At 36.0% G+C, this 14,048-nt stretch overlaps 1 protein-coding gene across 2 annotated transcripts in view; it reads left to right on the top strand.

Annotated features, from left to right (window-relative positions):
• Positions 1 to 710: 710 nt before the first annotated feature.
• Positions 711 to 14,048, top strand: part of Rad1 (Radiation insensitive 1) — a 52,528-nt gene continuing 39,190 nt past the window's right edge. For both annotated transcript variants that reach the window (XM_089086496.1, XM_089086495.1), the window contains exon 1: positions 711 to 888. In XM_089086496.1, the coding sequence (XP_088942622.1) occupies positions 790 to 888 (99 nt within the window). In that variant the 5' untranslated portion in view covers positions 711 to 789. The remainder of the gene's footprint in view (positions 889 to 14,048) is intronic.

Raw genomic sequence — 14,048 nt, 5'->3', positions numbered from 1 at the left:
GGAATATTTTTTCAAATTATATCAAAAATTCTTATTTCACAAGACCTTTTTTAATATTAAAGCTCATGATGGAAAATTGTTAAAATGTTGGAAATTTTCATTTAAAATGGGGTGAATTCAATTGAAAAGAGGGTAAATTGAATTATTGATATGGTCCAGCTCTTGTATTTCTTATACTACCAAAACATTTGGTTGCTATTGAAATTCTTAAGTTCCGTGATTAATCTCAGAACGTGGGTAAAATCGAAGTTCTGCTCCTTTCAAGTTTGAATCGTAATTTAAATTTCTTTGGAATTGTAAGCCTAACTCTTTACTGTTCTTTGAATTTAAAGAGCCCATGAAGGAAAAGATTCGCTTGCTACTATGTCCACAATATTATGTAAGCAATAGTAGGAATTTTTTATTCCAATGGCATTTAGGTTTTGCGTGTTAATTTTTAGCGTCAAGTTTTGACGATCACCGTCGTTTTTTTAAGCAAAATATAATCAATAACTTCAAATTACTAGATATAGCCACAAAAAAGCTGTAAAAAACTAGTACTGTTGGGTGAAAGGACGACATTGTAGTTTGTTTACGCTCCTACAAATTCTGGAACTAGAAAGTACGGTTTTCGGTTAACCCATGATTTGGTTTACTAGCCGTTCTGGCTCTGGCATATAAATCCTTGGCATTCCTGTCTTATAAAGTCTTGAATTTTTAATTTTCTTGAATGCTGAAGGATTTTCCTTGATTGGTCTTTGAAAATTATTAGTGATAGGCTATAATCTGCTCATCTTTTTCGCGATTGAAATGGGCAGGAGGTCTTGCTCAACCGATTTGGAAGTTTTTTCTCAAGTTGATTGCATTAAATTTTTCTCCACAGTGTTGAAATCTGTGCAGTTAAAGGAGGTAGGCCTCACAGATTTTTTCTCTTTAGGTGTTATTTTTGCGCCGTTGCTTCATTTATATGTATAGTAGATAAAATTCAAGTATTGACGCCTTTGGCTATCTTGGAAAGGAGTTAGTCTAGGAAGATGAAACTTTCAGGGATGGGTTTACAGACTAAAGTATGTTGTTAGAAGGTATTTTGAAGTACCTACCTTTACTTCTTCCTCCTCTTAAGGACAGTGACCTTTGATGACCTTTAAAAATAATTGTGTTATAAAATTGCAAAATAGATTAGGCTAGTAGGCTAGGCTAATTTTTTTTACAGTTCATACTATTGACTTAAGCAGTGTTCACATGTGTGTCTAGCTAGAATCCCATGTTTAGCCAGACTTCAATGTCTGGGCAAAAACCATTCACAAGTAAAATTTGGTGCTTAGCTAAAATTACAATTTTAGTTTTTAAATAGATTACAGTTGTCATTTCTAGCCAATCAAGAGCTTATGTGGGCAAAACTTCCAAATTATAATCTCTATTTTTACTATCACAAGATAATGGATAAGATAAGCCAAACAATTGCCTTAGTGTGCTTCACTATTATGTCTGGTGTTGCATATTTGCCTAAAATGAGAAAAAAATTAATGAGAAAACAAAATCAAATGTCAGTTTAAAAATGTAAACAAAGATGATGAATATATTGGAACTTGACACATTCTGATTGGCTGTAATTGAAAATCCTAGACATTGAGTTCTTGAGTCTAGAACTCAAAGTCTAGCCAAGCTTCTTGTCTAACTAAGCAACAAATTTTGGTAAAATTCTACTTTAGCTACTTTTGGCTATCTTGAAAAGGGGTTGGGTTAGCCTAGGAAAATGAAACTTTCAGGCTACAGGCCAAAGCATATCCCAGGAAGGTATTTTGAAATACCTACCTCCACTCCTTCTCCCTCTAGAGGGTCCTGACCTTTGATGACCTTTAAAAATCTGTGTTTTGTAAAGGTGAAAATTTGCAGAATAGATCTTGTGATTAAATGAAGTACAACAAAATTTTTTTCAGCTCCACAACTTTGCTTAATCCAAATTTATAAGGTTTTAAAGATGTGCAAATACATTTCCTAAATTTTGAAAAAAAAACTTTGGGTATTGTTCTATTAGTTACAAAACATGCAATATGCAAATTTTGATCAATGTCAATGAAATAAAACAAAATATCATGAAAATATAATAGCTTAGAAAAAGTTTTTGGCAATATATTTGCACATTTGGGGGGGGGGGGTAAAGCATAGCAAATATTAAATACATAACCTAAACTAGGTACCTTTTCCCCCTAAACCCCCCCCCCCAAAAAAAAAAAGTTTAAATATTGTAAATGCAGTGAGAAACCACTGTTTGCAATCCAATTTGCTGTTGAAAGAACCTGTTTTACTAGTTTCTTTTATCATCTATCTCAAGTGTCTTAGAGCTGATAGAACAGTACCAAACATTGATATGGTTCAAAATTCTACTCAAATCACAGGAATTGCATTTTCAGAACTAAAGCCAGAGAAAAAAAAACTGATAACTGAAAATTAAGGTAAAATGTTGTTTGTCAAAATTTCAATAGGTATAGAGACCTGTCATGTAGGCAAATTTCAGGACCCTCTAGAGGGAGAAGGAATGTAGGTAGGTACTTTAAAATACTTTTCTGGGACATACTTTAGCCAGTAGACCCATCCCTGAAAGTTTCATTTTCCTAACCTAACCCCTTTCCATGATAGCCAAAAGTATCTAAAGTAAAATATTGCTGGCATCAAGTGGTATGTTTACTTTATTCATAATTCAATAATATAAACAGCAAACAATTTACCAACCCATCAGCATGCCTTAAAATTTTACTAAAAAAACAGGAATTGCATTTCAGAACTAAAGCCAGAGAAAAAGCAAGTGATAACTGAAAATTAAGGTAAAATGTTGTTTTGTCAAAAGTTCAATTGGTATAGACCTGTCAAATAGGCAAATTTCTAAGACTTAGAAATCAGTATAGAATTAAGTGCCCTGCTGCATGGAAAAAGGCAGTCATAAAACCCCTTCATAAGGGTGGATCAAGGTTGGATTTTATGAATTATCATCCTATCTCAAACATGTCAATTTTTTTGAGAATTATGGAAAAAGTAATTGTGTATCAGATCCAAAATTATTTTGAAAAAAATAAATTGTGGAGCATGGCACAGCAAGGTTTTTGAAAAAATCAATTGTGGAACACGCAGTTAATGGAAGTAATCAATGATTTTCAAAAGATGGCTGATTCAGGCCTAAAGTTTGGTTGTATTTATATTGATTTTTGCAAGGCATTTGACAAGGTTTCAATATTTTTGCTGGTGGAAAAATGTTGAAAGTATGGGATTGGATGTAGAGGCATTACTTGGATTAAGGATTATCTAACTAATTGGACACAGAAAGTGAAGGTTATTGAGGCACTATCTGAAGGGTGTGGAGTTCTAAGTGGGGTCCCTCAGGGTAGCTGCCTGGGACCAGTTTTATTCTGTTTATTTATTAATGATTTACCACAGGTAATCCAACACAGCACCATTACAATATTTGCAGATGATGTAAAGCTATACAGAGGTGTCACCTCCCTGGTTGATGTGACACTTCTACAGAGAGATTTGGAAGTATTGTTTGAATGGTGTAATTTAAATTTCATGTTTGCTAACCAGAAGAAATGTCATGTGATGCATTACTTTGCAAAAGATGTGGCATACTGGTACTTCATTGGTGACACGTCGGTGTGCCCTGTTAACTCTATTAGGGATCTTGGTATTATTTTGATGATCAGCTGAGGTTTGACAAGCAAGCATCAGCTGTTTTGCATAAAGCAAACTATGGTTTGCTTTGCATCAAAAGAGCTTTCAGAAGGTTTAACCTGAGAAGTTTTACCACATTGTATAAGACAATGTTGCGGCCTTTTGTTGAATACAGCTCATCTGTGTGGTATCTGATTAGAAAATCTGATGCACTGTTGATTGAAAAGGTGCAAAGAGAAACATCCAAACTTGTCCCATATCTGAAATACTTACCTTATGAGCAGAGATTGAGTAGCCTCAGCTTACCATATCTGCAATTCAGAAGGGACAGAATGGACCTTGTCAACACTTTCTGCATCATAAAGGTTATTGACCATGTGTCTTTGGAAGATTTCTTTGAGTTTGGTTATTATCCATTTATGCAGCAGAACTCTTTAAAATTGTACCAGCCAAGGGTATCAAGGAAAGTTCAACAGAGTTCCTTTGTAAATTGTTCAGTAAAATTGTGGAACACATTGCCCAACCAAGTAGTTCTGGTGAATGATGTTGCAGCTTTCAAAACAGCATTAGTTGAGACCTCTTTTTATGAAAGGCAGTACCTAGGACTGTGAAGTGTATAATTATTGTAGGGTATCTTCGTTTTTGTTTTATTAGGAAGTTTATAGTTTTTGTTTTCATTGTTTATAAGTGTTGCTCATGCTATGTAATTTGTGCTGTATGAGACAAGCCTTTGGCTTATTCCATTTCTGATTAATAATGATAATAATTATCATAGAAGCTTGACAATACCTTCCCAGAGTATGTTTTTGACCCTGTATTCATTGCTGAAAGTTTTGTTTTTCCTAACCTAACCCCTTTCCAAGATAGCAAGAAGTAGCTAAACTAGAATTTTACTGTGTAGTATTTTAAAAGAAGCTATAAAAGAAAAAGATTAAATGCAATTTAAAAGAACAAGGTCAAGGTTACCTAGAGTAGGCCTAGAATTCAGATAGGGTAAGACCTCCAGTACTCAGACAGTGCCTAATCTTGACAAGATATCTCTATTAAAATGTATCTTTCTTAAACACAGACAACATGCTTCTTATCTTGGAAATAATGAATAGCCAATAGGTTTAGATAGTTGAGCAACTATGCTAGTTGAAATTGACTGACTAGCCTAGCCTATAATCTTGGGTAAATTGTTTAATTAGCTCATTAATTAGATAGCTAAGAAATTGACATAAATTTAGAATGAGATTTTCATATTGAATTGAAACATAAGGTTCATTTGCAGTGAAAATGACCTCTACACACCCCCTTCCTAATGTTGAAATATATACCCTGAATTGTATATATGCAATAAATTTTTTATTAAGCCTATTTTTTATGTTCAAATTAGAAAAAGGGCGGGTGCATTATCAGAAACCAAGTACAATATTTAGAAAGAGCATACAGTAAGGGTTCTAATGATACTACTTTTATTTTATCAGAGCCAGAGTTAGGTTTTTGTAGAGAGGAGGGGGCAAACTTGGACTTTGCTGCCTCCTGTTGTACCATCAATGCTGTAAATATTACACTTTCGCCCATAAATATTACAATTTTAGCTTGTTTTGCCACCTGATGCACCTCCTCCCTCCCCCCTAGATCCAGCCCTGTATTTTATTTGCTTGTTTCCTCTAAAAGGGGTTAACCACTATAAACAGTCCACTATAAATGCTATTTTTTTTAGGATAGCATAATTCTTTTTTTGTGCTGATTAATTAGCATTCAGGGTAAAACAATAAAAGAGAAAAGAGCCAAGCTATAGAAAAATATAGCTTTATGTATAGAGCAGAATAAGCATTTATTCATCATGGAGGGGGAGAGGTAAAATAATAATAATAATTTATTTGTGACCCACTATACAGAAAATGAAGTGGAGTAATACAAGAAAAGAGAAAAAAAAAACCCACAAAGATACATTTAACAACAACACAATAAATAACTATTCCACTCAATGCACTGTGGCTACCCGGATAAGTGGGTGGTTAACACCCAAAGTAGCATAAATGTTCTATTGAAGACGGCTACTTTGTCTGTCAAAACAATGTACAATATCCGGAGCGCCAAAAATCCGCATCATCTTTCTATTACTGTATCTGCGAGGCAGATACAATAAATTTGCAATATCTGAAATACATAATTCTAATATTGCTAATATCCCCTGGCCGAAACAGGATGTGAAGGCCAGCTGGGAACAAAACCGCATGGTCACAAAAGTTCGAGTACAATTTAGCCAATGCTTTTCTGTTATATCTTCCCCTGTTGGGGACAATTTTGGCGTACCCCAGTTTCAGCTTCTCTTTAATATCGCTCAATGTCTGGAAACGAAATAACGTAAGGGATTTGTAAATATTGATCCCAAGCCATCAGAAAGATTCAACACTTTTTACAGAAAATACGCTGCAATGACGCTGTGTTGCTGAAGATTTTGAATTAAACACTAAATATTTGCATTTATCAGTGTTGAGGCTTAATCTGATTTCCCCATACAGCCGCGATACTAGTAGCACAGACTTCATTAATGCAAACTTTGACCTGCTAACAAGCAGAAGATCATCCGCATATGCAATATAGGAGACGTTTGACAACCCTGAAGAGTAAGAAAGCGGTATCATATTAAGAACATTCAATAAACAAGCTTTAAAAATATGAGGTGAAAGCACACCACCCTGACGGACCCCAGATCTAACTGGGATTTGGCCAAAGGCCCGGGAACCCTGCCTCAACTGAATAAATGAATTCTGGTACCAAAACCTAAGTACACAAATAATTGAACTATTCATACCCAAACGTGCCAGAGAAAACCATGCCTGAAAGTGACAAACAGTATTGAAAGCTTTAGATAGGTCTAACGCACAAAAATGAACTTCCGTTTTTAAACGATGTGCTTCTTGTAACACCTTTACAAGTATACAGTGGGCATAATGGCATCTAATACGCGACTTAAAACTGAACTTATTTGCATCATAATCAACCTTATCTTGAATAAATGAGAGCAATATATACTCAAATAGTTTGCTTAAATTACATGCTACAGTGACGGGATAGTAAGATCCACAATTGATTGGATCCTTCCCTCACTTCAGAACAGAGATAAAAGAATCACACAGAAAAGAATCATGCATTAGTGAGCTACTAACACACATCTGAAAAAGTAGTTGCAGATGACTAATCAACTCGGGAGAATCGATTCTTAAATGTTCAACACAAATTCCATCCAAATCAACAGACTTAGATTTTTAGTTTTTTAATGCTTTTCACAACAGACTCAGCACTAATAGGGATAATATCTGGCGTAGTTTACGCGGAATAACTGAATCAAGCAATCTACAAAACCTGGAATAGACTGCATAATTTACTGTACTGAAAATTGTCGAGTAATGACTAACCCATGATTCACCAGGAATTAAACTGGACGAAACAGTCGGGTTTAGCTTACTAGAATTAACCACTTCACTCCATTGCCGAGGACTTTTCAGAAATTCCTTACCCTTATATCGGACGCTTCGCAAGTAAGATTTGAATTCAGACTTAATTTTTCTTTTAATATTAAATACATGACCCGAAGTGGGGTGGCCACATGCATTCCATATCCAAAGCCACATTTTTGCCCGATTTTTAACAATTTTTAACTGGGGGTCCTCTTTCCATAAAGAACTTCTAGTTTTCGAACGAATACGCGAAACAGGGACAGCTATGGCCTCGGCTTGTTTAAGGCAGGCAACAATCTGAGAATAGTAAAAATTGAGTTGTAATGGAGCATTAGGCTAGAGGACACTGGTTCAAAGTAAATGGTAAGGAACTTTCACAGATGAGAGCAGAGTTGCCAAAGTACAGATATAAAATTTCCAGTTTGCTTTATTCCATTCACGCTTATCATACCATTTCGTGCCCCGTACAGAAGATTCACACTGATTCAGGCCAGAAGAATGCGAAACAGAGATGGTGAAAGAGAGGGGGAGGTGATCATAATCTCTTTCTTCTTCATGAACCTCGACACTCGACACTCAGACACACATCCACTATTATGAATATACGAAAAATCTGCACTCTTAGCTACTATCTGATATCCATCTGGCAAAGACTAAAGCACAAGATCAGACCGAGTTGGCTCTCTATTTATGTTACAACTTAGGTATCCCAACTATGATCCACTCATAGCTATGACTTTCAATACTCCGAAGGAAATTCTTCAGAGATGATACAATTTTTGTGAATGTATTGTGTGACAGAACTGTTTTTGTAACATGAGGCAGGTAAGTATTGATAATTACTAGATCTGCAATTGAAAGGGCATTAAAATTATCGTAAGAGTGTATGCACTGGGGAGAGAAGCACAAAAATCTATTATTCATAATAAATGCAAGTCCTCCGGAAGGTCTGCACCTCGTATGTCTGGCACTGGTTGAATAAGCTACATGTTCATCACTTCTGTTTAGTGAGCTGATACAGCCTGCAAAAGATGTTCCTGTAGCAACACAATGTCAAAATCGTTCATTTTCTGAGTTACTGAATAATCTTTGTCTTTGGTGCCATTTATGTTGAAAGAACACACAGAAAACGTTACTGTTCCAGTCATTTCTTGTTCAAGGCACGCTTAGCTATGGCACTGCGGATTATGCGGCACTTTAGACTGACTGCAACATGGCCTTCACCGCAAAGCGCACATTTCGGTTCAGCCAAGCATGGAGCATCTTTTGTCAATAAATGCATACCGCTGCAGCGGGAACAGCGGGGAAGTCTTGTGCAATTTGCCTACACATGATCAGGGGAGTCACACATATAACAGAAACGAGGAGGACGAAGGTACTCAAAAACTCGGAAAAATTCATTTTCTACCTTAAGTCCGAGACGAAGTGCATTTGAAAGTTGACCTTAACAGTTAAGGACTGCCCGATGCGCTTAGCGTCTACTACTCCTTCACGCCCCACGAACAAACTGATGTCATAAGCTAGCGGTATGCCTTTAACTATTGCAACGAGTTTTCGCTCTTGAAGTTTTGCATCGCACTTCAGAACATTAGGTACCGCATCACTAAAGTCCTTTGCAGCAACTGGGTCAATCTGCACTAAATGCTTATTGCCCGACGGCTTGATAGAATGACAGCAACAGCAACAGCAACAGCAACCGTACAAGAAAATCGAAATATATTTTCTTGATTATTATTGCTTCTAATCAGTAGTTGTGCCAAACCTATCCTGCTCAAGTCATCCTCAGGGCTATACTGTGGTGTTTATCCTTCCCATAGTATAGTGCAGACGGTTTGATATCATGTATTTTCCCTTCTTATTTTAGTTTTATATTTGTACTTAAAGCTTTTTCCAATAGGCAATGTTCAGAAGTCCTCCAAAAAAACGTCCCCCCAGATCCCAAATCAAATTCTATAGTGAAAGATACCCATCCTGGCTGGTCAAGCACATTATCTGAAAGTTCTAATGATGACTCCGATTCGGAGAATAGGACAATGATAACTGTAGGTCCTAATGCAACCATAAATGATGATAATGGGTTTCAAGAGGTCCTATCTAGAAGCTCTAAAAAAAGGAAAAAAATCTCCCCAATTAAAAGCATTTCCCCTCTCCCTGCCCAATATCCTCCCTCCAAAAACTTACGAATTTACCTTAAAATGATACCCACTACCCCCTTTGAAATAAAAATGATCACTGCAATAAGAGTTGCAATTTTTAAATTGCTAAAATCAATGTTCTCTCTTAACATTAACCGTGATGGATCTCTGCTTATAGCTGTAGAAGATCAAAAATCAGCAGATACAATAATTAACCTTAAATCCCTTCTGAATATCCCAATTATTGCATCTAATTGGAACCCAAAACAATCACCAACAAAAATTGTAGTTTACAATGTTCCCCCAGAGATATCTACTCAGGAGTTATAAGAAGGCCTCTCAGATAGGGCTGGAAACACAATCCCAGTTGAGGATGTTACCCAACTTGGAAAACCTAACTCTACTGGCCTAAAAACTAGTAGATCCTTCTTATTCACACTAAAGGATAAAATTGATATCCCAGAAAAATTATTCCTATTTGGGCAAATCAATCCACACAAGGAATACAAACCTAAGCCTATTCAGTGTCAGAAGTGTTTCAAACTGGGACACACGACAAACAAATGCAATGAAATTCTCCAAGAGTGTAGTAATTGTAAATCTTTCCATCCTAAAGAGCTGACAACTTGCAAAAACACCCAGCCTACATGGATCAATTGCAAAGGTCCACATGAATCTACAAATAAATCATTATGCCCTGCATACAAGAAAAGAGCTCTAACACTCCAAATATCAACAGAGAAGGCCATCCCATACCCCTTTGCAGCAATGGAAGCAAATGCTGCCCAACAATACCAAATAAAGCCTGTAATGAAACCAACCAAAACCCACAAGTCAAATGCCCCAAATGCATCAAGCACCCCATATAAAACAACATCTTCTAAGCCCCCTAGCTCAAATCCCTATCTGAAGGAATAACCAAGCCAGCAAGCCTTGTTTTCCGGTGAGATGAGGCCAGCCTGGCCCTCCCTCCCAAGAAGAAACAAACCAGAAACACTACCAGGAATCAATCCCTTAACCAACAAACAGGATGCACTACCAAAAATGCAATCCCCAAATATATACTTATCAATTTTAAACTGTTATGCAGTTAATGCCAAGAACATTTATCAACTAAAGAAACCAAAAATTATTGCAGAATTGGCCAAAATCTACATCCCAGATGGTATACTAATTTAAGCAAAAAAAAGATCTTGCTTTACTTTTGAACATAGCTGAACATTGATACATAGTGATATGATGAATAAATCAACAACACAACATTTATCAATACTCCAATGGAATGTAAGATCACTGACAGAAAATAAGCTAAACGAACTAATATCATTTATGAATAATAATTCCATTAATATTGCTTGCCTCCAGGAAACTCATTTAACCCAAAATCAACAAATTAAGTCTCTGGGATACACTATCCTGAGAAAGGATAGATCTTCAGAGAGAAAAGGAGGTGGTGTAGCTTTATTAGTTAATAATAATATAAAATTTTGTGGCATCAATTTTCCAGATTTTGAAAATGATGTTGATGTAATTGGTATAAGTGTTTGGCTGAATAATTTAAAAACCTACATAATAAGCTTTTATAACCCTAATGGCCAAACTTCAGATGCCAAGGATTTCGTTAATTATATAAATAATTCTAATATGTTAAAAAACATCATTATTTGTGGTGATTTCAATGCCCACAGCCTTTTGTGGGGGAATAAACCAGCAAATAAAGCTGGTAAATTTATTGAGCATATGACTTCAAATAATAATGAATTAGCTGTTGCTACCCCTCCAAACCTAAATACATATTTTAACCCCAAAAGTGCCAAATTCTCCACAATTGACCTACAAATTGTGTCTTTAAATTTTTTGAACAAAATTTACATAAATAAAATTGATAGTCTGTGTACAGACCACTTTGCTATAGTTTGCTCCCTAAATGAACATGCTGAAACTTCATCTCATACCTCCAAATATATCAACACTAAAGCAAATTGGTCTATGTTCCAAAATAAGCTAAATGATGAAATTACAAGTTTCACCCAAAGTTCATGCCTTTCTAACACAACAGTTGACAAACATGCTGAAGCCTTGACATCTTTACTAATAAATACAGCTAAGCATGCTATCCCCAGGACAACACCTAAGAAAACATTCCCTAAACAAATTCCTAAAGCAAGGTGGACAAATGAGTGCCTAAATAAATGTAAGATAAAAAAGGCAGCTAGGACAGAATTCATAAAAAAACCAACACATACTACATATTTAAAAAAATTACAAGCAGAATCTAATCTAAAAAGGACTATAATAGATGCTAAATATAAATACTGGAATAATTTTGCAAATAATCTCTCCAGAGAAACGCATGAGCAAATTATACATAAAGTCATAAGCCACATATGTGGGAAAAAGACTTCTACAAACACACTCCTGTATGAGCTTATACATAATAATACACATTATGACAATGATATTGAAAAGTCTAAACTATTTGCAACTCTTTTTGTTAATAAGCTAACATCAAACAATCAAAGCAATCTGTCCACAATTCCTATGAACCCTAGTTACCAACCACGCCCAGGATCCGAGTACATAACTAATCCATTTTCAATCCAGGAATTGAATAATGCAATAGATCATATTAGGTCCAAAACTAGCAGCAGCTATGACAATATACACCCTACATGGATAAAGACTCTCACACCTTCATACAAACAAGAACTGCTAAATTGTTATAATCACGCTTGGGCATCGTCTAGGTTCCCCAATATATGGACATGTTCGTCCCTCCTACCAATCCTAAAGAAAAATAAACCAAAAGATAACCCTTAGTCTTATAGGCCCATAATGATTACACCTGTGACGGGGAAAATAATGGAGAAAATGATTTATCACAGACTCCTCTGGTTTGTTGAGAAAAATAACATGATCCCACACACTCAAACTGGATTCAGGAAATACCACTCCTAAACAGATTCTTTCATTTTCATAAAAAATTAATTTAATGAATCTTTATCAAAAAATAATATCCTATTGGCAGCTTTCCTTGATTTTGAAGGAGCATATGACAATGTGAACCACCAAATCCTTTTAAATAAACTTGCAAACCTTGGAGTACCTCCCAAGCTAGTATCCTTTATTAAATCCTTCATAGAAGTGCGAAGTTTCATTGTTTGTGTTTGTTCAGCCTCTTCACCCCAAAAGACAATATCCAAAGGCCTACCTCAGGGAGCAGTCCTCAGTTGCCTCCTATTTGCCCTATATCTTTGGGACATGAACCTACCCCACATGAATCTACAATATGCTGATGATCTGGTGGTATGATCATCTGGCAACACCTTTCAGATAGCACAGTCAAATGTGCAAAAGTCACTTTTCCAGTTTGAAAAATTCTCTCAACATTCAGATTTACCCATTGCACCCACCAAGTCAAAAATAATCCAATTTCACAGGAAGCGAAACCATGTTAATGCAAAACTAACTCTAAATAAAATTATTTGAAAAAAACTACGTTTTCTAAAGAGTTAAAGAGGCTGAGTTACAAGGTCGAACCTTAAAACGTACAGGGATTAGGAGGCACAGTTGAGGGCCGCCGCCCCAAACTCCCGCTTTCGCAGCCTTTAAATAAAAAAAGTTTTTTAAACTGAAAGTAAGGAGCGACATTAAATCTTAAAACGAACAGAAATTATTCCGTATATGAAAGAGGCTGTGCCCTCCTCAACGCCTCGCTCTTTACGCTAAAGTTTGACTTTCTCACAACTCTTTTTTTAAACAATAAAAACTTTAGCGTAAAGAGCGAGGCGTTGAGGAGGGCACAGCCTCTTTCATATACGGAATAATTTCTGTTCGTTTTAAGATTTAATGTCGCTCCTTACTTTCAGTTTAAAAAACTTTTTTTTTATTTAAAGGCTGCGAAAGCGGGGTTTGGGGGCGGCAGCCCCCCAACTGTGCCTCCTAATCCCTGTACGTTTTAAGGTTCGACCTTGTAACTCAGCCTCTTTAACTCTTTAGAAAACGTAGTTTTTTTCAAATAATTTCTGCACGTTTTTGTACAGTTTATTACTTATTATTGCTTGACTAACTGTTAGATGATTGTGTATTATTCTTTTCTGTCTCGACAGGGTGTTTTAAGGGTCGACCTTGTAACTCAGCCTCTTTAACTCTTTAGAAAACATAATTTTTTTCAAATAATTTAAAAAAGAAACTGATTTTTTTTTTAATTTAAATTCAGTATATAAAAAATTTGATCTAACGGTAAATCGAACTCGGGTTTTCCGCCTGATAGCCAAAAGTCTCACCGCTACACTAAAGAGACATAATTTAAATTGTTTTTTAGTGAGGTGATGAATCTTTTTGACGCAAGCAAAACTTGATATTTGGTTTTTGGAAAACAGGGAAGGAGTGATCAGATTGAGCTGATATTTAGAGGATAAGCTCCCAGGCCCTAGGAAAGCTTATCCTCTAAATTTCAGCCCGATCAGACAACGTTAAAGGGGGGTTGTGGTGGGAAAAATTAACATGGGCTAATATAGGAAAACAAGGTTTTTCGTAAATGTAAATTCGGGGATAATTTTTTCGGTCTGAAAATATCAAAAGGCCCTAACAGGTCGAATTCTGCTTCGAATGAGTCCTCATTCAACCGGATCCGTTGCCAACTGTGGCCTGTAGGCGTGGCTAAGAAAAAAAAAAGAAATGATGAAGTTTAAGTGGCTATATTTGGTTTTTTGAAAACAGGGAAGGAGTGATTGGATTGAGCTAAAATTTCGAGGATAAGCTCCCGGGCCCTAGGAATACCTAACCTCTAAATTTCAGCCCAATCGCACCACGT

This window comes from Artemia sp. Qi Xiang Cuo, chromosome 3 (genome assembly GCF_049724085.1).
Source record: "Artemia sp. Qi Xiang Cuo chromosome 3, ASM4972408v1, whole genome shotgun sequence".
NCBI classification, from domain to species: domain Eukaryota; kingdom Metazoa; phylum Arthropoda; class Branchiopoda; order Anostraca; family Artemiidae; genus Artemia; species Artemia sp. Qi Xiang Cuo.
This window is presented reverse-complemented; position numbering and strand designations above follow the sequence as displayed.